The sequence below is a fragment of the Corvus hawaiiensis genome, chromosome 9 (genome assembly GCF_020740725.1).
Source record: "Corvus hawaiiensis isolate bCorHaw1 chromosome 9, bCorHaw1.pri.cur, whole genome shotgun sequence".
In the NCBI taxonomy this organism is placed as follows: Eukaryota; Metazoa; Chordata; class Aves; order Passeriformes; family Corvidae; genus Corvus; species Corvus hawaiiensis.
Window position 1 is genome coordinate 33135951 of NC_063221.1, and position 17502 is coordinate 33153452.

The window sequence follows — 17502 nt, forward strand, 5'->3', positions numbered from 1 at the left end:
TCAAGTTTTCTGTGGCATGATCATCCACATGCAATATTGATCTGCCTTCTGTAAAGGTAGCAATTATTAAGAACATCAATATTCTCTTGATATTTTATCTTCCCAACCCTGTAATTAAAGTCTCAAACTAACTTATTGTATCATCCTGCAGCACAGGAAGAAGTCAGGAACAGACACAGGACAATTATAATAGAGAGGAGATGACACTTTTAATGACTAGAAAATGTAGGCAGCACAAATTATTTGGGGCACAATGAGATTAACCAAGAGCAGCTGCTTTTTAGAACAATTCCACTCTTTTCTGTTTCAGAAACACATAGAACAGCAGTTTCCAGACCCTTGCATTGTACACAACTCCTCGCTTTGAACCCCAAACCTCTCCTGCAGATGCCAAAGTCGGCACAAATACAAGAGCCTGTTCGACCCTTCCAACCACCCATGGCAGCACCAAGCAGGCTGCCACTGGGAACCACTGCCTCCAAAATCCCATCCAGTCAAATCTGGAGAAGATTCTCAACAAACTGATGGAATTATTCTGCCAAATTCAATTCTCTGTGACCCCCCACTATCTTCCTGCATCCTGTTCTGCACTGCCAAGGGGCAGCATGTCCCAGAAAGAGAGCCGAACCACGGACTGTCCAGGTTGACACATTCTCTAGATGGGCAGCTTGCACAGATCAGACACACCTCAGTCCTACCTCAGTAGTTCCATTCACACTACTTCCAAAATTAAAATAAATTCTTGCATTTATACAGTACATTGAAAATAGACAGAAGAATAAACGTTATATGATATTCCCAACAAGTCAGTCCCACTCCTGCTGTGCCGTTCTGCCAGGTCACCTGGCAGAGAGCAGCGGCAATGTGATAACACAGAACTGTTCTGACACCTTCTGGTGACAAACCCCATTACAATCACGGCCCTTAGGACAACAACGATGAGGACAGATCACACACTTGCTCTGAATTTCACCTCTAAACATCATCCACGATGCAGTGGCAGCACTAAGCAAGAAAGGAGCCACTGCAAACCACCAGCCTCTCGTTCATTCAGTAGACCCGTACTAAATTAAAACTGAATTCAAAATAATTCAATATTTAAACACCAACAGAGTATAGAGAAAAGGTATATACTTTTATATGCACTTCATCTCCACAATCACATTCATTATTAACCATTACTTTTAACCTCTGTTTAGCACATTGATTTTAAGAGATGTTTTACTTTCTCTAGCAGCGTTGCCAAGAGGAATAGCAGGTTCCCAACACAGCACCACTGCTCAGGCTGCATTCTGCTTGAGTGAACAGGAACAGTCAGCACCTTTCACCTGGATAATCAGCTGAGACACTACCTACACACATCACTTACACCAGGTGAATCGCTTAAATCTTCACATAAAAAACACAGCTCCCTACTCCTGTGGGACATGCAACAAACAAGGAAACCAGCTTCATTCCCCTGGGGCAGCCTGGAGGGAGGAAGGACCCCACTGCACCTTGGCAGACAGGGTCCCTGCCTTCCCACAGCTGAGCTGGCCTCATCCTTCTCTCCCCAAGCAGCTTTCTAAAAGCCCTCACTGAAACACTAAACTGAAATTACTAACTCTAGAAACATTCTGTTGTCTTTCCTGGCAACGCCATCTGTTGTGCAAGGGCTTTAAGGTTTATGAGAACAAGACACAACTAAATGACCCAGTGTAATGGCAAAATGACCCCACACTGACACCTGCACACAAGCCCTAGTGCTGAGGCTGTGCCCTGCCCACTTCAGGGGATGGAGCTCAGGAATTTCACAGGAGTTCTTCATGCCACAAAAGCCATGCAGCCTCTGCTCTCCATGTAGCCAGGGATCCAGGAGACTTTAATAAAGGTCACAGGAAGAACTGAAATCTTCACAGCCAGCCATTTACCATCCAGGAATCAGCTGCTTCGGTCATGATCACCAGTTCCAAAGAGGCAAATCCCAGCATGCAGCTCCAGAGTGACAGTCCCTATGGATGAGCCAGGACACAGTCACCTCACACTTAGAGGCAGGCACAGACAAGCAGAACTGCCTCTGCTTCAAAGAGTTGATGTTTGAGAGATTCTGCCCATCTTTTGAGCTGGAAAGTGAACTATTTTGTCAGTAAAAGCTTTTATTTCAAGTAAATTATGTGACAAAATTTGAGTACAAATTTTGTGGGTAAAAGAATTTACATTTCTAATTAACGCACATAGTGAGTTAATTAATTTTGTGTATCTGTAAAAAGCAGCTTCATTCTGTGTTACCTAGAGTGGCCTCACTCTACCTTCACACAGACCATGACACCAAACCTTACCATCCCCTGCAGCACAAAGCACACTAGCAGAGAAAATTTATTATTTCCATATAAATCAAAAAAGCTACCAAAATTACTTTACAGTAAATGCAACCCTGCTCATTACAAAAAGAAAACATTCATCAATTCATCCAAGTGAGCATTTTCTGCTACTGTCAAACCTGATCAAAGGTATGTTTATAACATACATTCAGTGAACCATGTAGCAAAGGTGCAGTTAGAACACCTACAAAATAGACGAAAAAAGGTGCTCCTTTAGAGAAGGAGCACCATCTTCCCTCGGGCACCACTGCTATAAATAATGTCTTCATGAGCCTTGGCTACTTTCTCCAGGGGATATTCCAAGCCCACAACGGGTTTCAGCCAGCCAGCTTCTATGCCATCAAGGACTGCTGTGGCACATTCATGCCTCTCCTCCTGCATGTAACAAACACAGTGTTTATGACAAGGTCTTTGCATTTTAGAATAGTACTGACAATTTATGCAAGAGTTAAACCAAATTCCACAACCTGAAAATATTTTATGATGTTCTGAGATTGAATCAAGACATAAAGGAATAAACTAACAAGTTTGTTACAGTGAAATTATTCTTTCATTCCTACAAATAATTTTAACTGTAAAGAGAGGGGTGCTGGAACAAGCCAATAAAGCATACTTTAAAATAGAAATGTTTCTTACCTCAGTTGCAAGAAACAGACTCACTCCAATTATGCTGGACTCCTTGCTCATTGTGTCTCTTGGGTTTATCTCGATGCGTCCTCTGCAGCCCACAACCTGCCCAAAGGAGTCCAAAGCGTTGAGTCAGAGCTGTTCAGTGTGATGCTGAATGCACAAAATCAGTGACATAAGCACCCACCATCACCTCCCTGCTCAGGGACACAAACACTCACTGTCACCCTCTGGGCAAGGACACAAACACTCACCATCACCCTCCCTGTGCAGGACAGCAGCTGCAAGTCAGCATCCAGGTTGACATTAGAGAGCATTTCTATGATTATATCGACTCCCCCCGGCCCTGTGCACGCCTGTACAGGACACAGGATGTTATTTTAGTGCTTGGGTACCACCATTTATTTTATACACTACAGAAAGTATCCATTCTACAGCTTATTGTTTAAATTTTCAATACAGCCTTTGTACTGCAGCTGACAGCTAATGAGCTGAATTGTAGCATGTTTTGCTGTGCTAACTTATGATGTGATCCCACACTGGAATTTGCTGAATGTAAGAAGTTCTAAATGCCACTGCCTGTGAGGAAAGCTGGCTTTTCCAGACTGAGAAAGTTTTTCCTTGTGTAGAAATGAAAAAGGCAGGACACTATTGTTCCTACACAAATCTGCTTTAAAGTCTTCTGCAAACAACTATTCACATTTTGTTAAGAACAACACAACCTGCATTCCTGAGTCCTGCCACATGCCTACCTTAATTCTCTCAGTGTAATTAGGGTCTCTGTGATTAAAGGCTTGGTGAGCACCGTTTCTCAGGACCACATTCATGCCCTCCTCAGTTCCTGCTGTACCCAGAACCTTCAAACCAAAAGCTCTGGCAATCTGACATGCTGCTAGTCCCACCTGAGAGGAGAAAAAAACAAAAGAGAAAATTATTTTACCTTTGTCTTTCTTAGAATTTGAAATTTTAAATATTCTACCAGTGACTTCCCCATTTAAAAAGCTAGTCTGGTAATGGTTTTTTTAGCCAGTAATTTGGATCTTAAAGACAGCCAAATAGTCTTTAAAAAAGAAAATGTATTTACAGAGGCATGGTAAATTTTTGAGGTGTTTTTAATAGCTATCAGCATTTGATATACATTGATGTAGAGTGCTGTGTATCTGTCAAAGCTGGGCCATATATTTTTGATGCAAATCCAAGGAAATTCTTCTCTTCATGGAATCACCTGCTATTAATACCAGCATTATACATTGCAAAGACAACCTGCAGGCACAAATTTTATTAATACTACTTCTTCAGAAAGTAAATTCTCAGTGCCTCCTACCAGCTTTGCACTCCAGTAAGAACAGAAGCACTACATTTAGCTTATGAAAATTTTAAAAAAAGAGTTATGATGCTAAATGCCATTCTAGTATCTCAGAATAAGATATGAATTCATTTTTTTGTTGTCTAACAAATAATTACGGAAACTTGGCCTGTTCATAGCAGCTGCTTGGTGCATCACCAGAAACTGAGCAAGAAAGTGCAGTGTGGGAGATAAATTAAACCAGAATGTTATGTGATAAAGATCTAAAATAAGTTTGTCATGAAAACCCAAAGGAAACTAGAAGTGCGATTTCATATAGTATTCAGTCACAGATTTATATATTCCAGTGCAGGTAGCTGCTGGCTCATGGGTAAGAACAACCCAAAAATGCACAGTCGCCCTGCACCAGTGATGTATTCTCAGAGGACTGAGAATAACTCGTACATATTGAAAAAGTACAGCCTTCTGCTATCAATTATAGAACTTCCAGACCAACTACCACCTGCAGCAAACACCTGTTCAGTGTGTGACCCTCTGACTGGGCAGCTCACACCAGCACTCACGCAGTCTCACAGCTATTGGGAATAACAGGGTTTGTTCTAAGCAAATGTATCCTAGAGGATCTGAAATAAAAACCCAATCTGCTAATCTACTGATACAAATATGACCATAACTCATATCCCAGGAAGAAGCAGATGCAAAGACAGAGAGTATTGTTCTCTATTACTTGCCTCCTTGGAATACTTACCCCGCCACTAGCACCATGAACCAGCACACTTTCCCCTGCTTTGGCACAGCCTCTAAGTGAAGAGCACAAGAAATATTGGCACTGTGATTGCAGTACATACTGACTATGGGGCTGCAGACACTGACATCAAATCTCATTGTTCACACAGCATAGTTTCCAATTTATGTTCCAATTATATTCCAATTTATGGCTAAACAGATATCATTAGCCTTTCTGGGAGAATAAGGAGACAAAATAAATCCTGTGATTGATGACTTGAAACAACATGCAGCCAGCGACAGCCTGGTACTGAGCCTCAGTTCAGGACTTTCACCTGTCACAGGAAAGGAGTGGTTCTACTCCACAGCACCTGTGTGCTTACCAAGGAAATTAGAACTATTACTGTTTTTCTTCCCTGGCTAAAATACCAGTGAGTACTGAAAGGAAGCCGTGCATTTTATTCCATGAAGCCTTTCCAGGTATGTTCTCTCAAGAAAAAAGACTTAACAGGAAAACACAGTCTCATGCTTCTAGGTCACAATTATCTGAAAATTCCTTCAATGTAACATTTTTAAACATGTCCCACTCATCAATCTCCCCATTTTACAGGACAGTGAAAAGATGGACTTCGGTATTTTAAATATAGAAGATTAATGTACACAAACATGGATTTGGTGCCTTACTTCTGGAACAGCGCCCGGTAGGCAGTGAAGTAGGGCACTCCAATCGCTGCTCCCTGCCTGAAGTCCAGTTTGTCTGGCAAAGGAAAGACTCTGTTGGCTGCAGCAACTGCATACTCTGCATATCCTCCAGAAACTGTTTCAAGGGTGAAAACTCTGTCACCTTTCTAGAATGGAGGGAGAGAACACAGAGAAATCAATAATTTCCCTTGCTTTTTCCTTAATAAACACTAAGAACCAATTTACAGAGTTTAGGCTATTGTTAACAGTTCTCCTATCAAAAATAACTAGTTATGTTTGTCACAGAATTTTTTATAAATGCTGATACATACCATCAATGCAACACAAACTGTATAATTTCTTATATTTAAATCTAAGTATCATAATTATAACCCCACCCTGTAGTGCAACACACAAACCTACTGCCTCATTAGCATGAACCCTAATGAACTTGAAGTCAGGAATTCCATCCACAGATTCCAAGCGCAAAACCTCAAAAGCTTTTACAAACACAAAGGAAACATTTCTAAATTATTTAAATGTGAAAATATATATACTCTTAATATACCCTAAAACATCTCTCTCTCATTCAAGCCAAGAACATCACAATTGTCAGAGGAAGCAAAAAGTCACACATAGCAGATACAGCAAACTGCTGGTAAGAAAATATGAATACAGATGATTCTTCTTTCTTGATAACCCAATCTCTCAGGTCTCCCAAAATTGTTACATAAATTCAAAATAAGAAAATTCCAAGCCAATTTTAACTACAATTTTTATGTTTGTTTGGGACCAAACATCTAGTAATTTAAATGGGAGAACCGATTTAAAAACTAAATAGATGTAATAGATATGTTTTAGCAAACTGACATTTGCCTTCTCCTGTCTCAAGACTTTCCCACTGAGAACTTCAAGTAAAATTACTAGATGGGAGTAACAGAGTATTTGAACAGTTTTAGCAACAAATAACAGAATTTATGGAGCTTTAGAAGTAAGCAATTTCCATTTCCCAAATACTTTACAGAAAAAAATTCAGTTCTGCCTGAAATTACTACCCCCAGCAAGAAGCATCCAATCTCAACTACTTCTGCAATGCCAGAAAAATAGCTCTAAATACCAACTTTTGTACACCAGATATCACTGCTTTAAGCAGACAGACTGCAGTGCCTCTTCTGAGATCTTTGAACTTCAGGAGGGCACAGCATTCCTCAAGTCCCACCAGCAGATTGGTTTGCCAATGGGATCCCACTGTGTGCTTTTACCAGTCCATGAAGGGGATTCCCCCCTTGAATAGGTTACATTATTCTAAGGAACAAAACCAGGTACAGTAGCACAGCAATCAGCCAAAGAGGACACATTAAACAACAGTGATTACAGCCCAGTGTGCAAATACCTTGAATGCAGTCACATGTTCCCCAACACTTTCGACCACCCCAGCCACATCCGATCCAGGAGTGTAGGGTAAAGCCGGTTTCCTGGCGTAAGTCCCAGAGCGAATGTATGTCTCGACAGGATTTACCCCACAGGCATGGACTTTAATTAAGACCTAAAAGAAAAGACACTTCTTAAGCAGTAACTAAAAAGATTTAGCCCTTGAATTCACAGCACGGCATTGTAGCACTTTTACTGAACTCTCAAACAGCCTCTGTGACAACCCAGTGTCAAACTGAAGCTAATTTCAGGAAAATCTTGGTGTGGAATACATGGCCCACCAAAGAGTAAAGAGCCCACATTTGTTAAGCATGATATCTCAAGTAGTGTGAACACACTGATCAAAATTCACCTACTCTAGGTGTAGCGTTCTGGTGTGTATTCCTCATACTGTCCTGCAGGCACCTGTTAACATTCATTATCGCTATATCCCTTCACAGAGCTCACATATACCTGGTTTTCTTTTGAAACAGGAACTAACACATCTGACTGGAGTTTAAGCACTTCAGGGCCACCAAATTCAAACACTCGGACCGCTCTCATCACACTCCTGGTGGCTGCCATGGCGACCAGAGGATCTGGGAAAAAAAACAATGTGATCCCTGGTAGCTGTTCAGGTCATGGGGAGCCTGAGCCACCAAGACATGCCCTGCGGACACCGCGCGGAACACGGCACACACCGCGGGGCCGAAGTGCGGGTCGATCTTGTCATAAGGAGCCGAACCAGAGGGAGGGGAGGGAGCCGGGGCAACGGAAGGCCCCGAGCTGCCCTGGCCTCCCCGCTCGGAGCACCTTCCGGGATCCCGGGCACGAGGAGGACGGGAAACACAGCCAGGGCCCCGTGGCCAGCGGGGCTACTGCCGGGTAAGGAGCGCCACGACGCGGCCCCGCCACGACGCGGCTCGGCGGACGCGCCCCGTGACCCGCTCCAGCGCCAGGCCCCGCCCACGAACCCACCCCGCGTCCCGGAGGCGCTCCTTGCGATCAGGCCCCGCCCCAGTGGCCGTCGCCGCCTGAGGACTGGCCGTGTCTGCCGTGGCTGCGGAGCCCGGCACAGGCGGCGCAGAGCCGCCGCCGCCGCCTTCCCGTCCCGTCCCGTCCCGTCCCGTCCCCCCGGGGGAGCGCCGAGGAGCCCCGTGCCCCCGCCTACCTGCGGAGCGCCGCTGCCCCCGCGGCGGAAGGCGGAGGTGGACCTGGGCGGGGCCGATCTCCGCCCCGCCCCGCCGTGCCCCGCCCCGCCCCGCCCCGCCCCGCCCCGCCCCGCCGTGCCCCGCCGTGCCCCGCCGTGCCCCGCCCCGCCCCGCCGTGCCCCGCCGTGCCCCGTCCCGCCGTGCTCCGCCCCGCTCCGCCCCGCCGTGCTCCGCCCCGCCGTGCCCCGTCCCGCCCCGCCGTGCCCCGTCCCGCCGTGCCCCGCCCCGCCCCGCTGCTCGGCCGCGCGCGGACGTTTGGCCCTCGTGGACCCCCGTACCCCCGCGATGGCGGCGTTCGCGCGGCGCAAGGCGCAGCGGCTCGCGCGGCCCGATCCCAGCCGGAAGCGCGCGCTAGACGCGCGCGCCGCGGGGCTCGTGCGGCTCCTGAACGCTCGCGAGCGGTTCTGCACCACGAGCTCGTGCGACGGGAGGGTCGTCCTGGCGGTGGGTCCGGGATATCGGGATGGGGACCGGGATGGGCGTCCTGGCGGTGGGTCCGGGATATCGGGATGGGGACCGGGATGGGCGTCCTGGCGGTGGGTCCGGGACTCCGGGATGGGCGTCCTGGGGAATGGTTGCCGGGGTGCCGGGATGGGGGTCCCGCCACTCCCGCGGATTTTGCTGGCACGGGGCTGCGGTTCTGGAGCTCCCGCTGTTCCCGGTGCTTCCTTGGCCATAGCCCAGTTCTTCAGTGAGTTGCCGAGACTCCAGCCCGCTGCTGCCGGAGCTCAGCCCCGGAGCTCAGCCGGACTGAGCGCACGGGCGGGCACAGATCAGTCGCGGCGTGAGTGGGTTCTTGGTTCAAGGTGACGCTCTTTATTTTCAAGACCGGTTTTGTAGCAGCACCAGATCAAACCTCACCGAGCTGCGGAGCCATTTTAATGGTTTCTGTCCATCCCTAGGACACGGACGGCACGGGGATCCAGAAGAAGAACTGCACGTGGCTCCTGGTAACGCATGACCCGTGTGTCAAAGGCGATGTGGTAAGGGCACAGTGTAATACAGCTTTTATATTTATTTATTGAAATGTTCCTGGTGTCATGCAAAACACATCGTGTGAAAGGATTTTTATTCCTGCTACTGAGATGAATTGATAACTCTACTCTCAAAATTAACTTTTCTTTAGATGTGTTGCCTAATAAATTCTTCAGACCCGTTTTGAAGAGAATGCTTTTATGTTCAATATCAGATTCTCTGCATAATTATAATTGCAGCTGATATAATTGCACCAGGAACTTAAATAATTTCTTACTGTCTGGAGTCATTTTTAAAACTCTTGATTTAAAAAAAGCCTTGAGCCTGGCTTGCTGTGCTAGCACACAGACACCTGAAAGTGGTGTAGCAGGGAATCTCTTATACTGCATTGTTAATTTAGTAACATTAAATCCCGTGAAATTAGAAGCATCTGTAGTGCGATGTTTTTCATTTTTAGTGTGCTTTCAAAATAATCTACTCTTTGCATATATTGCTTTGTCCCACAGAAGAAGCAGTTGCAAGGTCAACATTTTCTCACTGAATTCATAGTTCACTTTACCATACATACACATTCTCACACATGCACAAAAGTCTCCTCTGGAATATTTGTTTTCATTAGTATTTGTTCTAGCAAAGCAAAGCTTGCTGAAATTTTCATCAGAAAATTTCAGACCAAGAAGGATGCAGTAAGGTGTTGTTAACTCATGCAAGAGGAAATATACTGATTTTTCCTGTTCCCTGTAACAGGTAGATGGGATTTTTTTTTTTTATGCATGAATTGCAAGTGCAAAAAAATCTTTGTTAAATTTTTAAACTGCTGTAACTTATGATAAAGCTTTGCTAGTATTTGCAGTATTCAGGAAATGAGAAGGGAAGTCAGGATCCTGTGTGCTCTGTGTTGTGCTTTTCAGCTTCCTGTGTAACTTCAACCATACAAACACAGGATGTTTTCTTTGTAATTGATTTTTATCCCTTTATGCTCCCACTGCTAGGAGAAAAGCCTCATGTATTGCACTTGATCACCAGTCCAGTGTATCTTAGGAGTGAGGTGTTATCCCCACTTAATAGAAAATTGCTTTCAGTATTTGATTGAGTTAGCAGGAAATTAATTATTTAGCTTCAGTAAGACAAAAAACTGTTACTGAAAATATTTTTTTCATTAATAAGCTTTTTGAGGACTCAGGTGAGACAGGTTCCCAGCAGGGTTAACACACATGGATGATTTTGGTCAGAGTGATGTTCATAACTGGTTGTGTCCTTGATGAAAGGCTGCCTCAGGGTATGTGCTGGATTCCTGAGCCTTCCCAGAAACACACAAACCCCTTGGAATACCCTTTCTGATCCCCCAGGGTGGGTCACAGCTCATGTGTGCTCTGGCACAGCACCTGCCCAGCTCAGCTCCACAGCATGTGCCAGCCGAGGGGTAGAGCAGGACAGTGTGGCTCAGAGGTGGGGAAGTGTCTGGAAGGGGTCACAGAAACACATCTGAGAAGGAAACACGTGCCCGTGGCCAGCCCCAGTGGCTGCTGCCTGTGTGTGTCCCTGCTGCCAGGGGGGCCAGGGAGCACATACATGGTGACCTCATGCTCAGAGCTGGGGGATGCTGTGAGCCCCGGGCATGCTGGACAGGGCAGCACTGGGTCAGCACAGCCCGTTCTCTGACCCAGGGGAACCCTAAATAAGTCAGCTCAGGTGTTCCGGTACAGCACTGCATTGTGCCATATCAGCACTCCTGTTCCTCACCAGTTGAGCTTTCCTGGGAATGTCTTACATCTGTCTCACACAGTGCAGACCTAGCCAGACAGAAAGCCTGCTTCTAGCTGGGAACAGGAACACTGACAGGGGAGATGCTGCATAAATGCAACTAAATACTTCTCAGTAAAGGAGAGACCTTTACCGCTGTGTAAAAGAAAGACCAGAATGTTACTTTGGCAGTTTTATGTTATCATGTATTAAAAAAGCCTTTGAATTTTATTATTTCCTGAAGATTTTATTGTCTATTTTTATCCTACGAGAAGGATGAGAAGGGCTAGACAAAAGAACAGAGTATGGAAAAACAGCTGAAATTTATGAAGTTATCACAGCAAAATTTTTAGTGCTGTGAATTAAGCAGATGAAGGCAAACAAGAAGGGGGCAAATAGTGCTTATGACAAAATAGTCATACAATGAGATAAGTAGTGTAACTGCCTCAAAGTGACCTTTCTGAATGGAAGAAAGTATTCCCAGCCCTTAAGGTTTCTCTTTTTGAAGATAGCACCGAAAAGCAGATAAACTGTCCTCATAAGCTGTGCAAGATGTCAGACAGCTATCTGCACACTCACAGATCCAGGAAAAACTGCCACTACCATCTCAGTGTTCGGGCAGAACTGATGGGTCTGAAAGGGATTGCTTCAAATTTTATAATTATAGTTACTTCTGTTTTTCTTGTCTTGTGGGTTTACACCTCTGATTTCAACCTCTGAATTTATTTTTATAACTGTCATATAGTAGGCTATGCATTGGTATTTAAACAAGGATTAAAGTATGGTCAAGTATGTTAGGGTGTGGATTTAATCTGCTGAACCACAGGAAGTTTTCTGAAGCTGAGGGATGTACTTCAGCAACTAAATGCCTTTGATTCTAAAAAACAGTTTAAGGAAAAAAAACAAACCTCAAATTTCACCTGATTGAAGCAGAACAGTCATCATCCCTCGCTGGACTTACAGTGGCTCTTGGTTTGGATGTATGAAGGAAAAACAGGGAAGGATGAAACACAGTTTTTAATGTCTGTCTTGCCATAAATTTTTATCAAACCCAGTTTAGCAAACAGAATCGTGGAAATCCACATCATGAGCAAAGAAAACTCAAGAGCAATTGATCAAACCTGGCTGCTTGGGACTTGTTTGCTCCATTTCTTATGCGTGTTTCACACACAGACTAGCTCCTTTTGGGGTTTTTGGGGTTTTTTTTGGCAATAACAGTGTGCACTTACAGTGGTAATATAAATATTTTGGTGTATTTTCCAGATGACAGCACTAGAGAAAGCCACTGGTGATGTTGTGTTCAAGTTTGAACCATTTGTTCTTCATGTGCTGTGTCAGGAACTGCAGGATGCACAGATGCTGGTAAAATGTCAAGTACAAAATGTGGCGTTGTTCTGTTACATTCCTGCCTGTAAAAGTATTGGCTCCTGGGTAAGCAGTTGCACTTAGAAACAGTCCCAGGTGTGCTGTGTTTAATAATTAGGGTAGTAAAGTAAGTTGATGAAAAAAAACAGCATTAAAGGTGGTGAGGGAATGACTTGCCTGCAATTCAGCATTCGAGCTGAAGCAGACTGCCCTGTGAAACACTACCTGAGGGGCCTGGGCTGCTCTCACTGGCTGAAAGGGATGGATTTTAGATGTTACCAGCCATGAATTGAATGATGCCTTTGCCTTCTGCTTTTCCAGTATGACTGCAGAGAGCAATGAGTGCAGTGCTGGGCTTGTTTCATCATTAGTGCAGAAGAGCTGAGGAGCTCACTGCGGAGTGCAGCTGCACTCACAGCTATAAACGTGTGGCACGACTGTCTGTGAAGTTCCAGCTCATTGGGATAAAATAGTTCAGTGCCTAGAGAGATGTTACATCCCTTCTGCACTGATGGGTTCAGACAATCAGGATCCACCGTGGGTCTTCGAAAACCACCCACAATTTGTGGGTTTGATCTTAAAAAATGTTTTACTGTAATAAACCTGTGTAGATGGTTTTGAGTAAGTTTTTTGCAAAACCAAGATTGTATGTTGCATCACAACCCATCCATAAATATTTTTTGCTGTGGAACTGTACAAGACCTGTTTAAGCTTTTATTTTTTCTGCAGCATTCAGTGGCTGTTGACTCTGGGTTCAGGAACTCTGGTATTACAGTTGGCAGAGGAGGAAAAATTACAATGGTAAGGACTCTGCTACTTTAAAGGGTCTCATTGTTAACCTTGATTTTTGTATGAGCCGGGACCTGACTGATGCTTAACAGCTGTCACAGGGCATGCTATAGCAAAGAAATAACTGGCTGCTTTAGGTGACAGCAACCTAACTAATCGTATGGATAAGCAGGTTTTTTGCTATAATGAACTCCGTACATTATTTAAATAACCTTCATAAACTAAGAAGCTTTAGTCCGGGTAAATCATGTGTGTGTTTTCAGGCTGTGCGGAGCACTCACTGCTTAGAAGTTCCATTGAGCCACAAAGGGAGATTGATGGTCTCTGAAGAATATATTGAATTTCTGGTACATGTAGCCAATCAGAAAATGGAAGAAAACATAAGGAGGATTGACAGGTTTGTAAGAATACACCAGTCCTGCTTGTGACATCTAATTTTTCTTCAGTATCAGTTAGTAACCACTTTTCTCCCCTTGCCTGTTTTGATTACATTCTAAAAGCAGTTTCTCAGTTTGCAGATCCTGAGCAAATCTATAAAAATAGTAACTACAGAATTGTTTCTGTCTAGATTCCACAAAGGCTTGGAGTTGGCTCTGGAAGCTGCTGTCCCTGCAGACACCTTGTCTCCTGAGGGGCCAGAGAAGAGCCACTCTGTGTACGTGCACAGAAGAAAGAGACGGACTGCTCAGGAACAGGCCAATCTCAGTGGAGAGCTAAAACCCCAGGATGATACTGAAAGCAGTCTTGATCTGTTTGCTGAAATCATGATATAGACTAAGACATTTGAAAGCAAATGGCAAACTGAAAAATTATTTTAATGCTCTTTTTAAGAGATTTGTGTACTCCTGTGCTCCAAGTAGCAATACTCTCATGGACATTGACCAGAAAAAAGGTAATTAACAGAATAGCAAGCAGGTGTAGCTACAGGACACCGAGAACAGAGCCGTAGAATGTTCTGGGGTTTTTCTAACTGTACTCTTGAATTAACAAAATGGTACTCCATCAGTTACCCCGGAAATAACTGGTTTGCTGCAGCCGTTTGCTGTGTTCTCTGTGGCAGCATTTCACTGCCAACTTCCTAGGTTTTGCAGAGCAGAGAAATCTAAAATTTGCGTTTTTATCCCTGAGGATTGTTATTCCCTGGAGGACCTCTGTAGACCAGCATGCACCAACACAGCTAGACCTTCCCAACAGCACAGGGCTGGCTGTTAGTCACCTGCAGAGCATACCTAGAGAAGAGGTTAGGACAGAACAGCAGGAGTTGGGTACTTCTCTGTGCCAGTCTCAGCTGGGCGCATCCAGATCTCTCCTGGCTGCTGCACCAGCGGCTGCTGTTTCCCTTCTCTTTGCTGTGTTTTGGGCTCCAGCCTCACTGTTGTTTGTGTGCTCCAATTCCCAAGCAACTGGTCACTCAGTGCCATTCTTCCTTGCCCCTGTAGACATCTCTGTGTTCCAGTGCCCATTTTCCTCACACACCCCTCACGCTCTGCAGCCAGCACCCAGCTCTGCTCCAGCTGCCAGCACAAAGTCATCTCAAGGGCTGAGCTGGGCTGTGAACCACCTGACTAATAACTGTTAAATACAAACAGTGCAGCACTGTGTGCATTCCTCGTTATGCAAAGGCAACTCCATGCTTATGCATTTTTCAGAAAAATGCTGGTTTTAAACCTTAGCAACAATGAATTCCAAACTGCAGGTTTCTCCTTCAGGGAGGGGAAGAGGTGCTGGGGACAAATATTGAAGACTGAAGACCATCCAGTTGTGAGACAGCCAATACATGAGGTGGAAATTCCACAGAAACCTTCCAAAGTAGCAGCGTGTGCACTGGTCTCAGACCTTGTGTGCACTGGGCAGACCAGCTAAAGTAGGACTCAGCGCAGGGGCATCATTTCTAACAGTGCAGAGCTATTGGCCAGGAGCTATGTGAACAAAACTGGAGTCCCACAGCCCATGGGGCAGCAGGCAGGTGGTGGGAGCAGCCACGGGTCCCACAGCAGGGCAAGGCACAGCAACTCCTCAGGTGTGGGGACATGGCTTCTGCCACAAGCATTACTGAAGCCTTGTCAGGATGGGGGCTTGTGTCAGACCTTTGCAGTCACGGTTTTTCACAGACCTTCTTCCACCTGGGCTGAACTGAAATCCCAGGGCTTCTTCCATCAACAAAAAGCGACATCTGCCTCCATGCAGAGGGTCCTGCCCAGCCTGCTGCCTCAGCAAAGCCCTGGGGAGCCCCTGTTGCTATCCCCACTGCTGGGAGTCCCACTATTCCTGCAGATCCCTCCTCACCACCTGGAGGGCAGGTCTTGCACACAGAGGAGGTAGTTGTTGCTTGTGGATTTCAGGAAGTTCATTCAGAATAGTCTGAACCCTCATCTGCATGTGACATTTCTTAAAACATCTGTTGCTGGTCTGTTGGACATGGCTCAAGGGACTGACGACACCAGCACCGACCACAAGTGGTGCCCAGACACTGTAACAGCCCAGATCCTCACAGTGTGTAAAAGCACGACAGTGTTTACATTCTGAGAAATACAGTTTGTCAGAAACTGATGTGTGATATGATCCCACATTCCTCTGAACAGTAATACAAAATTCAGGAAGACTTTTTGGCATCTTAACACAAAAATGTTACCCTAACCGTTGGCATCTTGTTACTTTATTCCCATCATCTCCAATGGTTGAAGACTGTTGGGGGCCTCATACTAAAAAAAAAACTAAACAAGACCCTACAACAAGAAAAATAAACAGAGAAAGATCAGGGAAACATGTTACTTCAGTGCTTAAAATGTAGAACAGTTTTTACAAGGTTTTTCTGAGGTTTTTCTGTACCCCATCCAAGGCTGCAGAGGGTGATGCTGAGGTGGTTTCACCACCTTACTGTTCTGGGAAGAGGCAGAGCCCCAGTGATGCCTTCCTCCATGCACCAGTGCACTTACACTGGGGGATCACCACACCTTGCCCCAGGCTCACCCAAGTTCCACTAGCTCGTTTTGAAGTTAATTTTGCCAAGCTGTGTTTCATTTCCAGCTGCTGTATGCAATTCTGTTGGGCGGTAAATGTGCAGAGCACAGGCAGCCATTGGGCAGAGCATCCACAGGCAGCTGGAGGCAGCACCCCTGAAAGGGGATTCTTGGGGTTGTGGGTGAAGGGAAATTCACCAATAAGCAACAAGACTCCAAAAACTGTCAAATCTTTACCGTTTGTAACTGTGCTTAAGCAGTTAATGAACCTAAAAGGTATTTTTATATTTTCTCTCTCTGTGTTAATTTTTTTAAAATTACAATTTCACTCCCTGTGCACTCAGTTGTTTCAGGGGAGGCAGATGGGTTCATTCACTCCAGGAACTGATTGTCATTTCTCACCCCATAGCATTTTGCATCCACACCAGGAAACTGCTCAATTCAATGCTGCAGCATTCCCAGCTGGTTGTGCCACAGGTTCCAAGCCAGTTGTGCTCCCCAGCACATCCATGCACTTGGGCACAAAGTCACTTGACAGATTCACTGGGATAATTCTGTACATGCAAATCACAGATGTCAGGAGCACAAGTATTTGCTTGAAATAGCTTCTTCCTCTGAAATTCAGGTACTTAAACTGGTTTACAAGAGCAGGGCGGTGACAGCTGCAGAGTGCAGTGAAAATCAGTGTTTTCACATGGGGTTAAACCTCTCCAGACTGGGGCAGTTTTGCAGCTCTTAGCCTCCACTCCTGCCAGGGCTTCACTTGATTTTAACCAAGTCTCAATTTAACTTGAATTTAATCAGTCTCAAGTTTTTTGAATTTATCATATTAAATGTGTCGTGCACTGGAGGCTTTTGCAGCTCTTCAATAATTCTGGTTACTGAAAATACACAATTACTTGGCAATATCTTGTCAATTCGATTTTACATAGTGGGACATTATGGGAAACGTTTTTTTACTTCTGATCTACCCGTAGTTGAAACTACCCCAGTGGAACATGCTGGGATGTTTTGTGAGAGAACCTGTGAAAAGTAATTTGAGTCTTTAAAAAATTGCATAAATGCTTACATTTCCTGAGCTGCTCACTTCACTTCTTCACACCAAGAGAAAATAAAGCCTGTAAGAATTGTTGTCAAATGTGCCATGCTGGCAGTGGTGTGACAGCAGGCAGCTGCCTGGGATCAAGGTCAAAGAATTCTTAGCTTTTTTTTTTTTTGGATCAGAGAGTGACACTCAAATTCCATACAGGGATCACATGAAAGATTTTATGCTGCTTTCTGGATGCAGTTTATTTACGGTACCTGAGCAGATGCGCTATTTTGGTCAATTTTATACTGGAGAGAAAAAG

The 17502-nt window shown here is 45.0% G+C and overlaps 2 protein-coding genes across 5 annotated transcripts; one reads left to right on the forward strand and one right to left on the reverse strand.

The window, feature by feature from the left end:
• Positions 1-190: 190 nt before the first annotated feature.
• On the reverse strand, positions 191-8361 carry CRYZ (crystallin zeta). Of its 3 annotated transcripts, none has more exons than XM_048313257.1 (9): positions 8282-8361; positions 7585-7709; positions 7094-7246; positions 5704-5867; positions 5042-5093; positions 3740-3889; positions 3242-3343; positions 2997-3092; positions 191-2735 (listed from the first exon to the last, which is right to left on the reverse strand). In XM_048313257.1, the coding sequence occupies exons 2-9, from the start codon at positions 7693-7695 to the stop codon at positions 2574-2576; spliced, it is 990 nt and encodes a 329-aa protein (XP_048169214.1). In that variant the 5' UTR covers positions 7696-7709; positions 8282-8361; the 3' UTR covers positions 191-2573. The 3 variants fall into 3 exon arrangements, with proteins under 3 accessions (XP_048169214.1, XP_048169215.1, XP_048169213.1); XM_048313258.1 differs by lacking the exon at positions 8282-8361 and adding an exon at positions 8089-8107; XM_048313256.1 differs by lacking the exon at positions 8282-8361 and adding an exon at positions 7812-8031.
• A 211-nt stretch (positions 8362-8572) lies between these two features.
• Positions 8573-17228, forward strand: TYW3 (tRNA-yW synthesizing protein 3 homolog). Of its 2 annotated transcripts, none has more exons than XM_048313213.1 (6): positions 8573-8765; positions 9224-9304; positions 12303-12401; positions 13134-13205; positions 13457-13590; positions 13762-17228. In XM_048313213.1, exons 1-6 carry the CDS (start codon positions 8607-8609, stop codon positions 13964-13966), a joined length of 750 nt encoding a protein of 249 aa, XP_048169170.1. In that variant the 5' UTR covers positions 8573-8606; the 3' UTR covers positions 13967-17228. The 2 variants fall into 2 exon arrangements, with proteins under 2 accessions (XP_048169170.1, XP_048169171.1); XM_048313214.1 differs by lacking the exon at positions 8573-8765 and adding an exon at positions 8828-8857.
• The last annotated feature ends 274 nt before the right edge of the window (positions 17229-17502 follow it).

Bases quoted from the DNA above. Each gene is read 5' to 3' on its own strand.
- CRYZ (XM_048313257.1), bottom strand. From the start codon at position 7,695: ATGGCAGCCACCAGGAGTGTGATGAGAGCGGTCCGAGTGTTTGAATTT. The intron at 5,868-7,093 runs GTATTTGCACAC...CCTCCATTCTAG, and splicing joins AACATGTGACTGCATTCAAG to AAAGGTGACAGAGTTTTCAC. The intron at 2,736-2,996 runs GTAAGAAACATT...TGTTACATGCAG, and splicing joins GTCTGTTTCTTGCAACTGAG to GAGGAGAGGCATGAATGTGC.
- TYW3 (XM_048313213.1), top strand. From the start codon at position 8,607: ATGGCGGCGTTCGCGCGGCGCAAGGCGCAGCGGCTCGCGCGGCCCGAT. The intron at 8,766-9,223 runs GTGGGTCCGGGA...GTCCATCCCTAG, and splicing joins ACGGGAGGGTCGTCCTGGCG to GACACGGACGGCACGGGGAT. The intron at 13,591-13,761 runs GTTTGTAAGAAT...GTTTCTGTCTAG, and splicing joins AACATAAGGAGGATTGACAG to ATTCCACAAAGGCTTGGAGT.